Raw genomic sequence first — 20,013 nt, forward strand, 5'->3', positions numbered from 1 at the left:
CCAGGGAATCAACACCAACATAGCTGAAAAAAAATCAGATAAAAGAATTTAAAAAAATGAAGAAACCCTAAGAATCATGTGGGACTCTATCAAGAAGGATAACCTGCGGGTGATTGGAGTCCCAGAACAGGGAGGGGGGACAGAAAACACAGAGAAAATAGTTGAAGAACTCCTGACACAAAACTTCCCTGACATCATGAAAGACGAAAGGATATCTATCCAAGATGCTCATCGAACCCCATTTAAGACTGATCCAAAAAGAAAAACACCAAGACATATTATCATCAAACTCGCCGAAACCAAAGATAAACAGAAAATTTTAAAAGCAGCCAGGGAGAAAAGAAAGGTTTCCTTCAAGAGAGAATCAATAAGAATAAGTTCAGACTACTCAGCAGAAACCATGCAGGCAAGAAGGGAATGGGACGACATATACAGAACACTGAAGGAGAAAAACTGCCAGCCAAGGATCATATATCCAGCAAAACTCTCTCTGAAATATGAAGGCGAAATTAAGATATTTACAGATAAACACAAGTTTAGAGAATTTGCAAAAACCAAACCAAAGCTACAAGAAATACTAAAGGATATTGTTTGGTCAGAAAACCAATAATATCAGATACCAGCACAACACAAGGTCACAAAACAGAACGTCCTGATATCAACTCAAATAGGGAAATCACAAAAACAAATTAAGATTAATTAAAAAAAAATAATAATACACATAACAGGGAATCATGGAAGGCAATAGGTAAAAGATCACAATAATCAAAAAGAGGGACTAAATACAGGAGGCATTGAACTGCCATATGGAGAGTGATACAAGGCGATATAGAACGATACAAGTTAGGTTTTTACTTAGAAAAATAGGGGTAAATAATCAGGTAACCACAAAAAGGTATAACAACTCCGTAACTCAAGATAAAAGCCAAGAAAAACGTAACGACTCAACTAACATAAAGTCAAACACTATGAAAATGAGGATCTCACAATTTACTAAGAAAAACGTCTCAGCACAAAAAAGCATGTGGAAAAATGAAATTGCCAACAACACACATGAAAAGGCATCAAAATGACAGCACTAAAAACTTATTTATCTATAATTACACTGAATGTAAATGGACTAAATGCACCAATAAAGAGACAGAGAGTCTCGGACTGGATAAAGAAACACGATCCGTCTATATGCTGCCTACAAGAGACACACCTTAGACTTAGAGACACAAACAAACTAAAACTCAAAGGATGGAAAAAAATATATCAAGCAAATAATAAGCAAAAAAGAAGAGGAGTAGCAATATTAATTTCTGACAAAATAGACTTTAGACTTAAATCCACCACAAAGGATAAAGAAGGACACTATATAATGATAAAAGGGACAATTGATCAGGAAGACATAACCATATTAAATATTTATGCACCCAATGAGAGGGCTGCAAGATACATAAATCAAATTTTAACAGAATTGAAAAGTGAGATAGACACCTCCACAATTATAGTAGGAGACTTCAACACACCACTTTTGGAGAAGGACAGGACATCCAGTAAGAAGCTCAACAAAGACACGGAAGACCTACTTACAACAATCAACCAACTTGACCTCATTGACTTATACAGAACTCTCCACCCAACTGCTGCAAAATATACTTTTTTTTCTAGCACACATGGAACATTCTCTAGAATAGACCACATATTAGGTCATAAAACAAACTTTGCAGAGTCCAAAACATCGAAATATTACAAAGCATCTTCTCAGACCACAAGGCAATAAAACTAGAAATCAATAACAGAAAAACTAGGGAAAAGAAATCAAATACTTGGAAAATGAACAATACCCTCCTGAAAAAAGACTGGGTTATAGAAGACATCAAGGAGGGAATAAGGAAATTCATAGAATGCAACGAGAATGAAAATACTTCCTATCAAAACCTCTGGGACACAGCAAAAGCAGTGCTCAGAGGCCAATTTATATCGATAAATGCACACACACAAAAAGAAGAAAGAGCCAAAAGCAGAGAACTGTCCCTACAACTTGAACAAATAGAAAGCGAGCAACAAAAGAATCCATCAGGCACCAGAAGAAAACAAATAATAAAAATTAGAGCTGAACTAAATGAATTAGAAAACAGAAAAACAATTGAAAGAATTAACAAAGCCAAAAGCTGGTTCTTTGAAAAAATTAACAAAATTGATAAACCATTGTCTAGACTGACTAAAGATATACAGGAAAGGAAACAAATAACCCGAATAAGAAACGAGAAGGACCACATCACAACAGAACCAAATGAAATTAAAAGAATCATTTCAGATTACTACGAAAAATTGTACTCTAACAAATTTGAAAACCTAGAAGAAATGGATGAATTCCTGGAAAAACACTACCTACCTAAACTAACACATTCAGAAGTAGAACAACTAAATAGACCCATAACAAAAAAAGAGATTGAAACGGTAATCAAAAAACTTCCAACAAAAAAAAGCCCTGGCCCAGACGGCTTCACTGCAGAGTTCTACCAAACTTTCAGAGAAGAGTTAACACCACTACTACTGAAGGTATTTCAAAGCATGGAAAATGACGGAATACTACCCAACTCATTCTATGAAGCCACCATCTCCCTGATACCAAAACCAGGTAAAGACATTACAAAAAAAGGAAATTATAGACCTATATCCCTCATGAACATAGATGCAAAAATCCTCAACAAAATTCTAGCCAATAGAATCCAACAACACATCAAAAAAATAATTCACCCTGATCAAGTGGGATTTTTATACCAGGTATGCAAGGCTGGTTTAATATCAGAAAAGAAAAAAACTGATAAATTGAAATTCATCAACTTTAAGAACTTTTTGCACTTCCAAAGACACCATCAAGAAATTGAAAAAAGCAAACCACCAACTGGGAGAAAATATTTGCAGATCATATATCCAATAATGAAGTTATATGAAGATTAAAAATCAAGAAAATACACAAATAACCCAATGAAAAATGGGAAAAATATTTGAACAGACATTTCTCCAAAGAAGACAGATGAATATCAATAGGCACATGAAAAGATGATCAACATATTATTAGGAAAATGCAAATCAAAACCACAAGGAAATGCCACTTCACACCCACTAGAATGGCTAAAACAAAAAAGAGACAATAACGAGTGCTGGTGAGGAAATGGAGGAAAGGGAGCCTTCATACACTGCTGCTGGATGTACAACAAATTCACCCTTTTGCATGTGGATGTTCATTTGTTGAGAAGACTATTCTTTCTCCATTGAATTTTCCTGGCATCTTTGTCAAAGACCAGCCACTCTTGAAAAGAGTTTAGCAGTTTCTTAAAAAATTAAACACAGATTTACTATATGATCCAGCAAATTCCTCTCCTATGTATTTACCCAAGAGGAATGAAAATTTGTGTCCACTCTCAAAGACTTGCATGAGAATGTCCATAACAGTATTATTCACAATAGGGAAGATGTGTAAACAACCCAAATGCTGATCAACTGATGGATGGATAAACAAATGTGGTATACTCATACAACAGAATACTGTTCAGCAATAAAAAGGAACAACACGCATGCATGCTGCAACATGGATGAACCTCAAAAACATGCTAAATGAAAAAAATCAGACATGAAAGACCACATACTTTATAATTTCATTCATATGAAATACCCAGGAAAGGTAAATCTCTATCTCCTATTGAATATATCTAAAAACCTTGTATGAAATTAAGAGACAGAAAGTAAATTAATAATCGGCTAAGGCTAGGGTAAAAATGGGGAGTGACTGCAAATTGGCACAAAGTTTTTTGATGGGTGGTGGAAATGTTCTAAAATTAGAATATAGTGATAGCTGCACACCTCTGCAACTTAACAAGACAAACAACCCAATCAAAAAATGATCAAAGGACTTGAACAGACATTTCACCAAGGAGGCTACTCAAATGGCCAACAAGCACATGAAAAGGTGCTCAATGTCAATAGCCGTTAAAAAAAAAAAAAACCATTGCCATCAAGTCGATTCCAACTCACAGAAGACTGTCTTAGTTATCTAGTGCTGCTACAACAGAAATATCACAAGTGGATGGCTTTAACAAAGAGAAATTTATTCTCTCACAGTTTAGGAGGCTGGAAGTCCAATTTCAGGGCACCAGCTCTAGGAGCAAGCTTTCTTTCTCTGTCAGCTCTGAGGGAAGGTCCTTGTCAACCTTCCCTGGTCGAGGAGCTTCTCAAAACAAGTACCCTGGGTTGAAAGGACACACTATTCTCCTGGATCTTGTTTCTTGGTGGTATAAGGTTCCCATGTCTCTCTGCTCACTTTTCTCTTTTATATCTCAAAAGAGATTGACTTAAAACACAACCTACTCTTATAGATTGAGTCCTGCCTCATTAACATAACTGCTGCTAAGCCCACCTCATTAACATCATACAGGTAGAATTTACAACACATAGGAAAATCACATCAGAGGACAAAATGGTAGACAATCACACAATACTGGGAATCACAGGCTACCCAAGTTGACACACAATTTTTGGGGGCACACAATTCAAACCATGACAGTAACCCTATAGGACAGAGAAGAACTGCCCCACAGAGTTTCTAAGGCTGTAATCTTTACCAATGCAGACTGCCACATCTTTCTTCTGCAGAGGTGCTGGGTGGGTTCGAACTGCCGACCTTTCAGTCAGCAGCTGAGCACTTGACCACTGTGCCACTAGGACTCCTTCAGTAGCTATTAAAGAGATGCAAATCAAAACTACAATGAGATGGCAATGAATGACAGTGATAAAAAAAATGGAAAACTATAGGTGTTGGCAAGGTTGTAGAGAAACTAGAAGCCTTATCCATTGCTTGTGGGAATGCAAAATGGTACAGCCACTGTGGAAAACATGTTGGCAGCTCCTCAAAAGTTGAACATAAAACTACCATTAAAAAAAAAACGTTAGAAATCCCAATCACAGGTATAGACCCAGAAGAAGTGAAGGCTGGAATGCAAACAGAAACCTGTGCACCGATGTTCACTGCACCACTTTCCACAACAGCCAAAATGTAAAAACATGTGGCTATCAACAGGTGAACGGATAAACAAAATGTGGTATATACACCCAATGGAATACTGCACTGCCATAGAGAGAGATGAAGTCCTGACATATGCCACGGCATCGATGAACACTGAAAACATGCTGAGCAAAATAAGTCAGTCTCAAAGGGACAAATACTGTATGACGTCACTTATACTAAATAAGCAAATATACAGAAAACAGTATCAGTGGTTACCAAGGGTGGGAAGAAGGGAGGAGAGGTGTGTTTGTAATTAGGGGACGTTGAGTTTATGTTAGTGGTGGTGGAGTGATTTGGAAAAAGGATTGTAAGAATGGTTGTATAGCTTGAAGAATGTAATCAATGTCGCTGAAGGGTACACATAGAAAACTACAGAGATGGAGAATGTTTTGTTAGTATATTGTCATCACAATAAGAACATCAATTGTGAAGACTTCTGGTTCCGGACAGTATGCGGTAGATACATTTCTCCCTATTCCTCCTGTTCAGTATAGCTAAAGAACCCTGAATGTAACATACAAAACAAAGGTAAGAAAACTCTGAGAGGTAGAGACTGGCTAGGGACCCCAGGGCTAAAGAACAACACAACAACGAGCTCTCTGGGTTTTTTCTTTATCTCCTATATATCCCAGACTGGGCACTGGAGAAGCCCACAATCCAGAAACACCAATGGGGAAGGCAAAAAGGTCCCCTCCAAATCCTGCTATTTAATCAAGCCAAAGGACCAGGAAAGGGGAAGTCTAGCAAGCCAGAAATCTTTTTGACAATTGAAGGGGAAAACAGGCTTTGCAAGGCCAAACATGGCTGCTCTCACACTTTCTGTTAGTTCACTGCTGTTTTCTAAGCCCCTGTTATGTGACCTTGCTGAGGCAGTCATATGAAACCCTCTGGCATGGAGCCACCTTTGTCCTTGACCACTATAAAACCTCTGCCCCACCTACTGCTGAGTGTGGAGATCTGCTTTGGTCCTTCTGCAGTTGGGGACCACTGCCTTGGTATATAAATCTCCCTGATAAAGACTCCTTTGCTGTCACACTGGAGTTGTCCACCTCTTTCTTTGGTCTCTCAGCATCCTGCAATTTGGGAGGCAAATTTCAAGTTACTGGTCCATGCCTGGGTAATTGGTGAGCCAGCCAAGAGACCAAGGAAATTGTGAGTGGGAGTGAGGCATCCACAGAGGAAATCCTGGGTTTTCCAGCCTCCTCCATGTGGGGAGGCCTGACCTGTATGCTTGATGCATGCAGCCACCCACGAGTACAGGGACACCCTGAAAATGCCAAGCAGCATAGCACAGTTGTGGGAAGATGTGCGTCTTCAAAGTGTGGAAAGGAAGCTAGGAGAGTAGCAGTTGCCACGGGATGGCCACTGCTCTGGGCTGTTTGGTTGACCACTGCTCTGGGCTGTTTGGTTGACCACTGAGGCCCAGCTAGCTGCTGAAGTGCACATAAGAACCCTATAGGAAAAAAAAAAAAAAAAAGAACCCTATAGGAAGAGCAGCAGTGAGAAAGAGATGTTCGCCAGTCCTGTGAGGCAATGACCGGTGTATTAAGGAGCTGCCTCTGAGAGCAGGACATGGAATTAGAGATACTCAACTGTAGGTGGGTGAAGCTGCGGGGAAGGAAAGTGCAAAGGCAAGGATTGGAACAGTGTTGATGAGAGGCAACTGGGATGCGAAAATGTGGAATCTGTGGGATAGTGGAGTTGGTAGTGAATCGAATGTGGAAGTGACAGTGGAGGAGGAGTCTGACAGTGCATTGCAGCCCCCTTGCGCACAGCCTCTCCTTACTCGTAAGATTAAAGCTACCCAGGAACCTGATGACCCCCAGACACAAAATCCTGCCAGCCAGTACCACAACAAAGTGGATACGCCCCTCCTGAGCTGATTGAGGGAAGGAAACTATTGCAGCTTGGCTACTACGTCTGCGGCTGTGGGATGTCAGGGAAAACAGTGTCTCTTTAAATGGAGCCGAGGCCAAGAGCCTGAGGAGCTTAACCACCACCCCACCCTCTGGCAGCGTTTATATGCACCTTGGGACACAGAGGGCAAACATACCCTCACAGATTGGATCATCTTGTGTTGCAGAAGAGTGTGGCTGAATGAGGGGGATCTTCCTAATGCTGCTGGGAAGTGTCTTCTGTAGAGGGGTTATAGCAGTTCATTTGGGAGTTAGGTATGTGCCACGCCATTTATGCGAGCACTTCCAGGGGACAATGAACTTTTTACTGTAGGAATGAAAGCAAGAATTCTGCAGGCAGCTCCTCCTTCCTGATAGGGCATGCATGTTGGTGCTATTGTCAGTCCCTTACTGGGTCAGACAGTGTACCAGGTAGAACAAGCCATAGCTGATTTTAGTGAAACGAAGGCTAGAGAGAAGGGGGTGCAAGCCGTGAGAAAAAAGAAAGACTGAGAAACCTGAGAGAAGGCAGTCCGAGGGCCCCTTGAAAGTGACCCAAAGACAGATGTGGGTAGACTTAGTGGCTGCCAGGACAGAAGTGCACAAGACAGATAAGCAACCAAATGCTTTTTGGTTAGTCTTTGGAAGGATCTGAAGCTAGAGCAACAGTATCGCCCTCTGGGTCCTACTGCCCCTCTTGAGAAAGTGCCCCTTGCTGCTGGGTGGACCCTGCCCATCCCTAAGGACTAGGGGTGGGGGCTGAGGTCACTTGCATATCAGAGCCCTGCAGGGAGACCAGAGGTCCCACGTAGAAGTCACAACACATTGGTCAAGAACAAACAAGCAGTGGATACTAGCTCTGGTTGATACCAGGGCCGAGTGCACCCTTATCTTTGGAGATGCTGAGTGGTTTCAAGGACCCCCCCTTGGCAATTGATGGGAACAGCAGAAAGTCCATCCGATTATACCAGGTACTTCTGGCCCTGCAAGTAGTACACATTCTGCCTAAACTGTATCAAGTTTATATTTCCCCAGTATCAGAATACCTTCTAGGTGTGGATGTTGTCATGGGACTGACTTTGACCATGTCTGTGGGAGAATTCCCAACTGCGAGTGAGGGTGGTAAAGGAAGTCCTGAGAGGGAATACGGCTTGGGAACTAGTGACCTTGCCCCCCACACCATGAATGGTGGTAGACATCAAGCAATACAAGTTACCCGGAGGACATAGGGAGATTACTGAAACTATTTCGGAGTTAAAAAGAGTACTTATCCTCTGGGAAGCCCGAACTGCTTTTAACAGCCCTGTGTGCCCTGTGAAGAAACCACATGGCTCCTGGCATATGACCCTGGACTACAGGGAACTTAACAAAGTGATCCCTCCTATAGATGCTGCAGCCCTGAGCATAACTTATTTGTTAGAAACCCTTAGGAGAGCCCCAGGCAGGTCTCATGCGGTGTTGGATCTGGCCGATGCATTCTTTAGCAACCTTCTAGCCCTGTCTGCCCAAGACCAGTTTGCCTTCATCTGGGGTGGGGGGTGGGCAGCAATGGACATTTCAAGAGCTCCCCCAAGGATATTTACATAGTCCCACTATTTGCCATGGTATGGGGGCTAGAGATCTGACTTTTCCCCCTTCCCTGCTACTGTCCGTTGGTTTCATTACATTAATGACATGTTTACTGCTGAAGATATTTCTCTGTTAAAGGAGCATCTAGATGCCCTAATCACCCACCTACAGGGGAGAGGACGGGCCATGAATCCCCACAAGGTGCAGGAGTAGAGAATGTTGGTAAAATTCCTAGGGGTCGTCTGATCAGGTAAGACCCATGTATTGCCTGAAGCCATAGGTGATAAGACACAAGTTTACCCCACCCCTAGGATGCCAAAGGAAGTGCAGGCCTTTGTGGATCTTTTGGTGGTATTGAAGATAATTTATTTCCCAACTTGGCCTGGTGCTTGAGACCACTCTATCAACTGGTAAAAATGAGTACTTCTTGGGATTGAAGTCATGAACGGCAGAAAGCTCTGGGAAAGGAAAGGTGTTGGTTCCACAAGTGAAAGTGCTGGGCACAATACAGGAAGGGGGGCCCTTCCAGTCAGATGTGAGGAGCACGGAGGGCGGCTTTGACTGGGCCTTGTGGCAAGACCAGGATGGAACTAAAAATCCCCCTACATGTATGGTCCCAACTGTGGAGAGTGGCAGAAAACCGATACAGTCCCATGGAGAAATAATTGTTAGCACCCTATGATGCTCTCTGCCATGTAGAGCTGTTAACAGGGGCAGGAGCTGTCACCCTTCACACAGTTCTGCCCATAAATGGGTGGGTCAATGGGCTACTTTCCAAGCCATCATCAGCTATCACCCAGGCAGCTGCGCTAACCAAATGGCATGCATACCTGCAACAGGGCAGTGTCCTCTCTGCCAGTCTGCTGTACCAAGAGTTACAGGCTGTACTTGGCCCAGTGACATATCAAGATGATCCCCCAGCACAAGCTGGCACACTGCTAGAGCCGCCTCCCCCTCCTCCAAGAGAAGGGAAGGGCTGCTGCCAGGAGACACGTGGTGCACAGGTGGCTCTAACTGAGGTATGCCAGCATTGAAGACAGTGGTAGCTGTGTAAGCCTCCACTGGTACTATTTGGTTTGAAACTAGCTCAGGGGGCAAAGCCATCAATAGGCCAAATTAAAGGCCATGTAGATGGTCATCACCCACGAACTGTGACCCTTACCCCTGTATATGGACAGTTGGGTGGTGGCCTGTGGATGGGCTATGTGGATAGGCCAATGTCATGAGGAGCAATGGACAATAATGGGTAAAATCCTGTGCGGGAAAGCCTTGTTGCAGGACATCTGAGACTGCCTCCAAACCCCAGATGCTGACCTGACTGTTTTTCATGTAACAGCTCATTTACCCATTTCCCTGCCAGGAAACCAAAAAGCAGACTCTGCAGCACACGTTCAAACAGTGCATCCTGAGGGGGAAGCCGCCCATTGGATTCACCAGAGAACCGGACACTGTAGTGCCTGTGTTGGCTGAGGAATAGCCAAAGAGGCAAGCATAGCAGTTAAAGTACAGTGATCTGGTGGGTGCTGTACAAAATGGCCCCGCGTGCTCATGCCAATACCCGAGGCATGTGCCACGTGATCCTGGACCAATACATAAGGGAACACAGCCAAGGACAGACTGGCAGGTAGATTATATAGGGCCACTAACTCCCAGTGAAGGAGCGAAGTAGCTCACGTTTGTGTGAACACCGTCACTGGCTTGAGACAGTCATTCCCATGTCAATGAGCAAGCCAGGCTTCTATAATAAAGGGGTTGCAAACATTGAGTGTTAGGTACGGATACCCCAAAGGGTTGACAGTGACCAAGGGACACACTTTACAGGTCATGATGTGCACAAATGGGCATTTGAGAACAAGGTATAACGGCATTACCACTCCAGGCTGCAGGCCTGGTGCAAAGGAGGAATGGTGGCCTAAAACAACAAATATGAGCCCTTAAGGCAAGGCTTCCCTGGTGGGGTGGACCAAGGTGCTACTTGAGGCTTTGAGGTTGATGAATTCAGCTCCCACTGGGGCTTTAGCCCTGTATGCCAAATTAGGAGCCCTAAGCGACCCTCCAGCAACAATCCGAGTGACATCACAAGCTCCGGAAACATATCCACCAAGGTTGTTGCTGGAACAAAACAGCATGGTCCTCCAGACAACCCAGGACCTGGCAGCAGGAAATGAAACCATCTATTGGCACCTGTTGTAGGTCACCCCATTGGAGTGGATGGAGATGGAGGAACTGATTGGCCTAACGTGGGAGCCCACCATCCTACTGCACAGAGGACCTCAGCAGCCATGCTTACATGGAAAGGAATGATACCTATGCCATGAGAAACAGATGTGGGTCTCCTTTTCTAGCATACAGCAAAACAGTGACTTTACTCACAACCCCTCAGGTGACCTCCCCAGGGTAGCACGTGTGGTGCACTAAGCCAGGGAGAATGCCTAAAGCAGCTGCTGTTCTCACCACCAGAGGGGAAGCCACTAGTGTGATCCTACTGGAGAAGATTTACCCCTCTTGGTACCTACTAAACACCTGTCTTTCTGACTGTAGGTATGACCTACTCTGCCTTCTTCCCTTCAGGAATGCCAGCCTCTTCCTAGAGTGGGCGCACAGCTTTCCCGTAGACCACAACAAAAGCAGCCGCTGAGTCTGTGGACAACTCCCTTTCTCAAGCACCGAAGGCACGGCTTGGAGCGTGGAGCCCCTGATCAGAACCGACTGGGCAGGCTTCTAGTTGGCATGGTATTTTGATGGGTCTTGGTCTTTTCCTGGTATAGGGATTGTCTGTTATGTTTGTCTATACTGCTGGTGTGGTCTGTCCCTACAGTGACATCACCTCTCAGAGCCCTCAGGGACTTTTCGATAGGGGGGAATGCATCAGATTGTAAGAGTGGCCTCGAAAGGTGGACTGAAGGGGAAAACAGACTTTTTGAGTTCAAATATGACTGCCCTCATGCTTTCCGTTAGTTCACTGCTGTTTCTGTTAGCTCATTGCTGTCTTCCAAGCCCCTGTTACTGTTGCTGAGGCAGTCTTATGTAACCCTCTGGCATGGAGCCACCTTTGTCCTTGCCCACTATAAAACCTCCACCCCCTTTCTTGCTGGGTATGGAGATCTGCTTTGGTCCTCCTGCCACTGGGGACCACTGCCTGTGTATGTAAATTTTCCTAAAAAAGACTCCTATGCCACCACACTGGAATTGCCTGCTTCTTTCTTTGGTCTCTCAGCACCCTCTAATTTTGAAATCAAATTTCAAGTTTCTGGTCCATGCCTGGACAACAATATTCACCTTAACCACTCAAGTACCATGGAAACCCGACTCCCATCAATGGAGGTCAAGTGGACAACCTAGATTTCCACTCTTGCATGGTAATAAGAAAGCCCCTCTCTCCCTCCCTGTAGAGTCATCAGAGGTCTAGCCAGGACTTCCACTTTTGACCAGAAGTAAAGAGGTGCCACTTTCCTGCAGCAGGGAAGTAGAGAGTGCTGTGGGAGGGTGGGGGGCCGGCTGGTGTCAGAAATGGTGAAAAACTTGGAGCTTTAGGTATGTCTAACATCCACCTCATTGGAATCAGTTTTGTGTTCGTGATTCTCATCCCTTCTTTTGACGTTAGATTAAGTCTGATGCTAGTAGGCTACAGTACCAAAAACAATTTCATGCCCAATATGAAATAGACTATTTGAATAGTTGTATACCTATTAACCCCCATGTGTCTGTCAGTTTGTCGTACTGTGGGGGCTTGTGTGTTGCTGTGATGCTGGAAGCTACGTCACCGGTATTCAGATACCAGCAGGGTCACCCACGGAGGAAAGGTTTCAGCTGAGCTTCCAGACTAAGACAGCCTAGGAAGAAGTTCCCAACAGTCTACTTCTGAAAAGCATTAGCCAGTGAAAACCTTATGAATAGCAGCGGAACACTGTCTAATACAGTGCTGGAAGATGAGCCCCCCAAGTTGGAAGGCACTGAAAAGATGACTGGGGAAGAGCTGCCTCCTCAAAGTAGAGTTCACCTTAATGACGTGGATGGAGTAAAGCTTTCGGGACCTTCATTTGCTGATGTGGCGTGACTCAAAATGAGAAGACACAGCTGCAAACATCCATTAATAATCGGAAAATGGAATGTACGAAATATGAATCTAGGAAAATTGGAAATCGTCAAAAATGAAATGGAACGCATAAAAATCGATATCCTAGCCATTAGTGAGCTGAAATGGACTGGTATTGGCCATTTTGAATCGGACAATCACATAGTCTACTAAGCTGGGAATGACAACTCGAAGAGGAATGGTGTTGCATTCATCATCAAAAAGAATGTTTCGAGATCCATCCTAAAGTACAACACTGTCAGTGAGAGGATAATATCCATGCACCTACAAGGAAGACCAGTTAATACGGCTATTATTCAAATTTACGCACCAACCACTAGGGCCAAAGATGAAGAAATAGAAGATTTTTATCAGCTGCTACAGTCTGAAATCGATCGAACATGCAGTCAAGATGCATTGATAATTACTGGTGATTGGAATGCGAAAGTTGGAAACAGAGAAGAAGGATCAGTAGTTGGAAAATATGGCCTTGGTGATAGAAACAATACCGGAGGTTGGATGACAGAATTTTGCAAGACCAATGACTTCTTCATTGCAAATACCTTCTTTCACCAACATAAATGGCGACTATACACATGGACCTTGCCAGATGGAACACACAGAAATCAAATTGACTACATCTGTGGAAAGAGACGATGGAAAAGCTCAATATCATCAGTCAGAACAAGGCCAGGGGCCGACTGTGGGACAGACCATCAATTGCTCATATGCAAGTTCAAGCTGAAACTGAAGAAAATCAGAGCAATTCCATGAGAGCCAAAATATGACCTTGAGTATATCCCACCTGAATTTAGAGACCATCTGAAGAACAGATTTGACGCACTGAACACTAGTGACCAAAGACCAGACGAGTTGTGGAATGACATCAAGGACATCATCCATGAAGAAAGCAAGAGGTCACTGAAAAAACAGCAAAGAAAGAAAAGACCAAGATGGATGTCAGTGGAGACTCTGAAACTTGCTCTTGAGCGTCAAGCAGCCAAAGCAAAAGGAACAATTGATGAAGTAAAAGAATTGAACAGAAGATTTCAAAGGGCATCTCGAGAAGACAAAGTATTATAATGACAGTTCAAAGAGTTGGAGATGGAAAACCAAAAGGGAAGAACACGCTCGGCGTTTCTCAAGCTGAAAGAACTAAGAAAAAATTCAAGCCTAGAGTTGCAATAGTGAAGGATTCCATGGGAAAAATATTAAACGACACAGGAAGCATCAAAATAAGATGGAAAGAATACACAGAGTCATTATACCAAAAAGAATTAGTCGATATTCAACCATTTCAAGAGGTGGCATATGATCAGGAACTGATGGTACTGAAGGAGGAAGTCCAAGCTGCTCTGAAGGCATTGGCAAAAAACAAGGCTCCAGGAATTGATGGAATATCAGTCGAGATGTTTCAACAAACAGATGCAGCGCTGGAAGTGCTCACTTGTCTATGCCAAGAAATATGGAAGACAGCTTCCTGGCCAACTGACTGGAAGAGATCCATATTTATGCCTATTCCCAAGAAAGGTGATCCAACCAAATGTGGAAATTATAGAACAATATCATTAATATCACACACAAGCAAAATTTTGCTGAAGATCATTCAAAAACGGTTGCAGCAGTATATCGACAGGGAACTGCCAGAAATTCAGGCCGGTTTCAGAAGAGGACGTGGAACCAGGGATATCATTGCTGATGTCAGATGGATCCTGGCTGAAAGCAGAGAATACCAGAAGGATGTTTACCTGTGTTTTGTCGACTATGCAAAGGCATTCGACTGTGTGGATCCTAACAAACTGTGGATAACAGTGCGAAGAATGGGAATTCCAGAACACTTAATTGTGATCATGAGGAACCTTTACATGGATCAAGAGGCAGTTGTTCGGACAGACCAAAGGAATATTGATTGGTTTAAAGTCAGGAAAGGTGTGCGTCAGGGTTGTATTCTTTTACCATACCTACTTAATCTGTATGCTGAGCAAATAATCTCATTGGCTGGACTATATGAAGAAGAACGGGGTAACGGGACTGGAGGAAGACTCATTAACAACCTGCGTTATGCAGATGACACAGCCTTGCTTGCTGAAAGTGAAGAGGACCTGAAGCACTTGCTAATGAAGATCAAAGACCACAGCCTTCAGTATGGATTACACCTCAACATAAAGAAAACAAAAATCCTCACAACTGGACCAATGAGCAACATCATGATAAATGGAGAAAAGATTGAGGTTGTCAAGGATTTCATTTTACTTGGATCCACAATCAACAGCCATGGAAGCAGCAGTCAAGAAATCAAAAGACGCACTGCATTGGGCAAATCTGCTGCAAAGGATCTCTTCAAAGTGTTGAAGAGCAAAGATGTCACCCTGAAGACTAAGGTGCGCCTGACCCAAGCCATGGTATTTTCAATTACATCATATGCATGCGAAAGCTGGACAATGAATAAGGAAGACCGAAGGAGAGTTGATGCTTTTGAATTGTGGTGTTGGCAGAGAATATTGAATATAGCATGGACTGTCAAAAGAACAAACAAATCTGTCTTAGAAAAAGTGCGGCCAGAACGCCCCTTAGAGGAAAGGATGGCGAAACTGCGTCTTACATACTTTGGACATGATGTCAGGAGGGATCAGTCCCTGGAGAAGGACATCATGCTTGGCAGAGTACAGGGTCAGTGGAAAAGAGGAAGACCCTCAACGAGGTGGACTGCACAGTGGCTGCAGCAACGAGCTCAAGCTTAACAACGATTGTAAGGATGGCGCGGGACTGGGCAGTGTTTGCTCTGTTGTGCATAGGGTCACTATGAGTCGGAAACGACTCGACAGCACCTAACAACAACATAACTATTAAAGTAATTTAATTTGTAGTTTAAAAAACTCCAGAAAATAAATCTGCAGGCCCAGATGGTTTCACCACAGACTTCTACTAAACATTTAAAGAAGAATTAACACCAATTCTATACAATCTCTTCAAGAACATAGGAAGGAGGGACTACTTCTCAACTTACTTTAGGAGATCAGCATTACCCTGATACCAAAACCAAAGACATTACAAGGAGAGAAATCTACAGGCCAATATGCCTCATGAATATAGATATAAAATTTCTTAACAAAATTTTAATATTCAATCTGGGCACAGTCAAGAACACCTGGATTAGAAGCTATTCCATATTTTTTATTTTTGGTGTGATCAATTACTGATTGATCTTAAGGTTTAACTTACAAAGGACAATCTCAGTTCTTTTATTTCCATGGCAGGTACTCCACTGTGGATTTCATATCCTGAGAATAAATATTATTATGCAACTAAGGAATCTGGGCTGAGACAGGCTGGGCAACTCACCTAAATTCACATAGCTAATAAGGGCTGGCATGGGGTTCACACCAACACCTGCTGAACTCTAAGATCCAAATTTTTTATACTACACCATGCTGCTTCACTTATGAAAGTAAGTGCTTAATTCTTATGACAATTCTATATGAATTTATTAGCTATTTATTACACCTATTTTAAAGACAAGGAAAATGAGCCCAGAAAGTTTATAGAATCTTTCCAAGGCTCAAGGTAGGTATGTGCAATTTAAACCCATGTATGTCTCTAACTTCAAAGTATATGCTTCATACACTATGATCCAATGCTATATAACCAGGTTTTGTGCAGTTATTTTGAGGGCTAAAATAAACATCAAAGCTAGAGACACGGTACTAGGTACTGAGGATACTGTGATAAGGAGAACAGAGTCCCTTCTCTAAAGGGGCTGTGTGTCTGGTTGGAGAGAATCATATGCAGGCTACTTTCTTATGAAATAAAATATAACAAAATTATAAATGTGAATAAAAAATATTTGTTTTCGTACATATATTTCACTGAAAAAAATCAACGGATATTTCATAATTTAAATACCATATCACAGGTTGTTTTTTAAAATTAATTGTAAAAACACAAAATTTATTCGGTTTTAAGATACAGAACATAGAATGTTTATATAAACACTATAAACATAACCAATACCAGCTAAAATTAGGTTATAAGTAATCTTACCACCTGTTGAAGTACACAGTAGCTTTTGGGATACTGTCAACCGCCACTGGAGGAAAAACAAAGGCTTAAAATCTTATTTCTAGCTCTCCTATCAAAACCAGGCATCTGAAAAAGATCTTCTTTTATGCCGTCCCCCACTCTCAAAAAACCGAAAAACAAAGACCAAAATAAAAAAAACTCACACTAACCTGGTCAGTTCTTAGCTGGGTTGAACCATCCTTATACATCACAGTTACCACCAGGGCTGCTGCCTGTTTGAGCATTTCAATCAGCTGGTTTTTCTCCAAATCCTCCAAATACCTAATATCACACAAATGGTTTTCAAATGCACTTGAGTTTCCAGAATTTAGGCAGCCTTCAGCCTCCTCCTCATCTTCCTCCAATGTCCTATGTTTACTTGTTGTTTCTGATAAATTATTAGATGTAATATGTTTTCTTTTAAGACTCATGCTTTCCTTATTTTCATTTTCATTGAAATTTTCTTTTAGGGAATGCTTTCTTTTACGCTCCATTTTCTGTAGAACTGAAGCCTCTTGATGACACCATGGAACTGAACAATTGGAAAGAGCCAATGAGCTGACGCTCTTCTGCTTTTGCTCAGGAGACAGCTGATTTGTGAGGCTGACACTGGCCAACTGAGGAGGGAACTTGATGGAAGTTCTTGATGTCTGGCTTGTTAAAGAAATAAGGGTCTATGGAAAAATGGAGAGTGTTTCATTAGAATATTGTACGATTCCACTAGTATGAGGAATCTAAAACAGGCAAATTCATAGAGACAAAAGTAGATTAGAGGTGACCAGGGGGTATCGGGGCAGGGAAGAATGGGGAGTTATTGCTTAATGAGTACTGAGTTTCTGTTTGGGGTGACAGGGAGGTTCAGGAAATAGTTATGATGGTTGCACAACATTGTGAGGGCACTTAATACTAATGAATTGTACACTTAAAATGGTAAATTTTATGTTATAAATATTTTACCACAATTAGTTTTGATTTTTAAATATATGGTTCTTATTTCTAAAACGCAAACACCAAAGTTCAGTACAAAGACATACACAGGCTTACTGAAGAAAAATCATGCCTCCTATCAAAGTCTTTGCTTCATAAATAACTTACTTAGCAAGATACTGCACTGTACTGTTAAAAAGTAAATAACGAGAAAATATTTTGTTTGTATAAGTTATAAAATGAATAAATAATGAGATTTGCATCATTTTAATCTTTTAGTAATCTTTCCAACAACACTTGTTCCATAATTTATTTCTCATTTGTTTTCAGAATATTCTCCAAAACACATATTAACACACTTACTTTAATTCAAATACGAAGTCGTTTCTCAGACATAAAACAAATCTAATTTGGCTGCCTGATTTGACAACGAGGATGTGATTTGCCAATCCGATTATTTGGCCAACCTTTTCATTAACTGAATGACCTAGCTCTCCAAGATTCTGACAAATATATACATATAAACGTATTAAAAGAAATTTATCTCAAAAACGTACTGTATTCAGTGGAGCCAAGGTGGCAGACTAGACAGACACATCCAGTGAGCCCTCTTTACAACAAAGACCCGAAAAAACAAGTGAAACGAGTATATTTGTGACAACCTGGGAGCCCTGAGCATCAAAGGCAAGCTTAGACAACGAACAAAGGGACGGGGGATGAAGAAGCCGATCAGAAGTGGAGAGGAGTTACCAGACCTGAATCGTGAGGAGCCCTCAGGCACCATTCCGGAGAGGTGGTGGCGGGGGGTTGGTACTAGCATTGAGCCGGAGTTTCCTCAGGGAGAAGCAGCCAGCCACACAACCCACTCATACCTCCGGAACCTGAGGAGAACGGTGCTCTTGGCAAAAGCTAAGTACTTGCATATATTTAACTGCGCCCCCCCCCCGCACCCCGCCACCCCCAAGCCGGCTTCAGCGGCTGAGTCCCTGGGCCTGAGATAGACTCTGGTGAGCACATAGAGCCATCTTCCTGGCCTTGGGAAAGGAAAAAATTTGCAATGTTGGTAAAGATAATTTGCTAGCTCCATTAACCGGAGGAGCTCAAGCCAGAAGCAGCTCCTATCCAGGCATAAACCATCCGTGGACCTTGAGCACCTTTCCCTTCTGCATGGACCTCTGTGGGCCTATTTCAGGAGAATAGGCCCTTGTTGGCAAACTCTAACCATTTCAGCTATTCAGTGGAGAGGTGGGTGTTTGAAGTCTGACATTGCTTTGCCTGTTAAACAAGGTCCTCACCTACCCACATCAGGGACATAAGGACTGGTTGCTCCACTCAGGCCACCCAGCCACCCACGACAGGGGTCCATGGATCACTGGTACCTCCCAGTCCTTAAAATCAAAAACTCTGGCCGCCCAGGATCCCTTCTACAGAACACACCCACCAGCGCGCTCTAGGGAACAGAGACACGTTTTCCTCAGAGACACTCAGGGGTCGGTTCTCAGCCCCCTGCCTTGTTCAGAGCATGACCCCCTACTGCAATCAGATACTGGTATATATGCCAATCACCCCTGCCCCTCTAAGACTGTAGGACAGAGCCTGTACCACACACTTGATGATCAGCTACCTGGAAACCTGAGCTGAATTCATATAAGAAAACTGAATAGACTCCTAGACTGATATACCTGATAACAGCTCTAGCCAGCTGGGGACAGGACACCAGAGCTCCAAAGGCAAAAAATAATCAAGCTAGCTCACTCAAGCAACCCATAGGGGTATACCAAAACAAAACAAACCAAGCAGCTATGACACAGTAAACAAGCATAAACTAATACAATAACTTTTAGATGGCTCGGAGACAACAGTCAATATCAAGTCACATAAAGAAACAGACCATGATCACCTCAACAGGCTCTCAAAACAAAGAATCCAGGGATCTTTTAGATGAAGGTGCATCCCTGGAACTACCAGACGCAGAATACAAAAGTTTAATATACAGAACCCTTCAAGACATCAGGAAGGAAATGAGGCAATACGCAGAACAAGCCAAGGAACACACAGATAAAGCAACTGAAGAAATCAGAAAGATTATTCAGGATCATAATGAAAAGCTTAATAAGCTGGTAAAATCCATAGACAGACAGCAATCAGAAACTCAGAAGGTTAACAATAAAATTACAGAATTAGATAACTCGCTAGAAAGTCAGAGGAGCAGAATTGAGCAAGTAAAAGCCAGAATTTCTGAACTCGAAGATAAATCACTTGGCACTAATATATTTGAAGAAAAATCAGATAAAAGAATTTGAAACAATGAAGAAACCTTAAGAATCATGTGGGAATCTATCAAGAGAAATAACCTACAAGTGACTGGAGTACCAGAACAGGGAGGGATAACAGAAAATACAGAGAAAATTGTTGAAGATGTGTTGGCAGAA

At 42.5% G+C, this 20,013-nt stretch overlaps 1 protein-coding gene across 1 annotated transcript in view; it reads right to left on the bottom strand.

Annotated features, from left to right (window-relative positions):
- Window positions 1-20,013, bottom strand: part of LOC126077351 (DNA polymerase nu-like) — a 115,545-nt gene that overhangs the window by 30,279 nt on the left and 65,253 nt on the right. The window contains exon 4 of the mRNA XM_049886606.1: window positions 16,825-17,328. Within this exon, the coding sequence (XP_049742563.1) occupies window positions 16,825-17,328 (504 nt within the window). The remainder of the gene's footprint in view (window positions 1-16,824; window positions 17,329-20,013) is intronic.

Source organism: Elephas maximus, chromosome 5 (assembly GCF_024166365.1).
Source record: "Elephas maximus indicus isolate mEleMax1 chromosome 5, mEleMax1 primary haplotype, whole genome shotgun sequence".
Lineage (NCBI taxonomy): Eukaryota > Metazoa > Chordata > Mammalia > Proboscidea > Elephantidae > Elephas > Elephas maximus.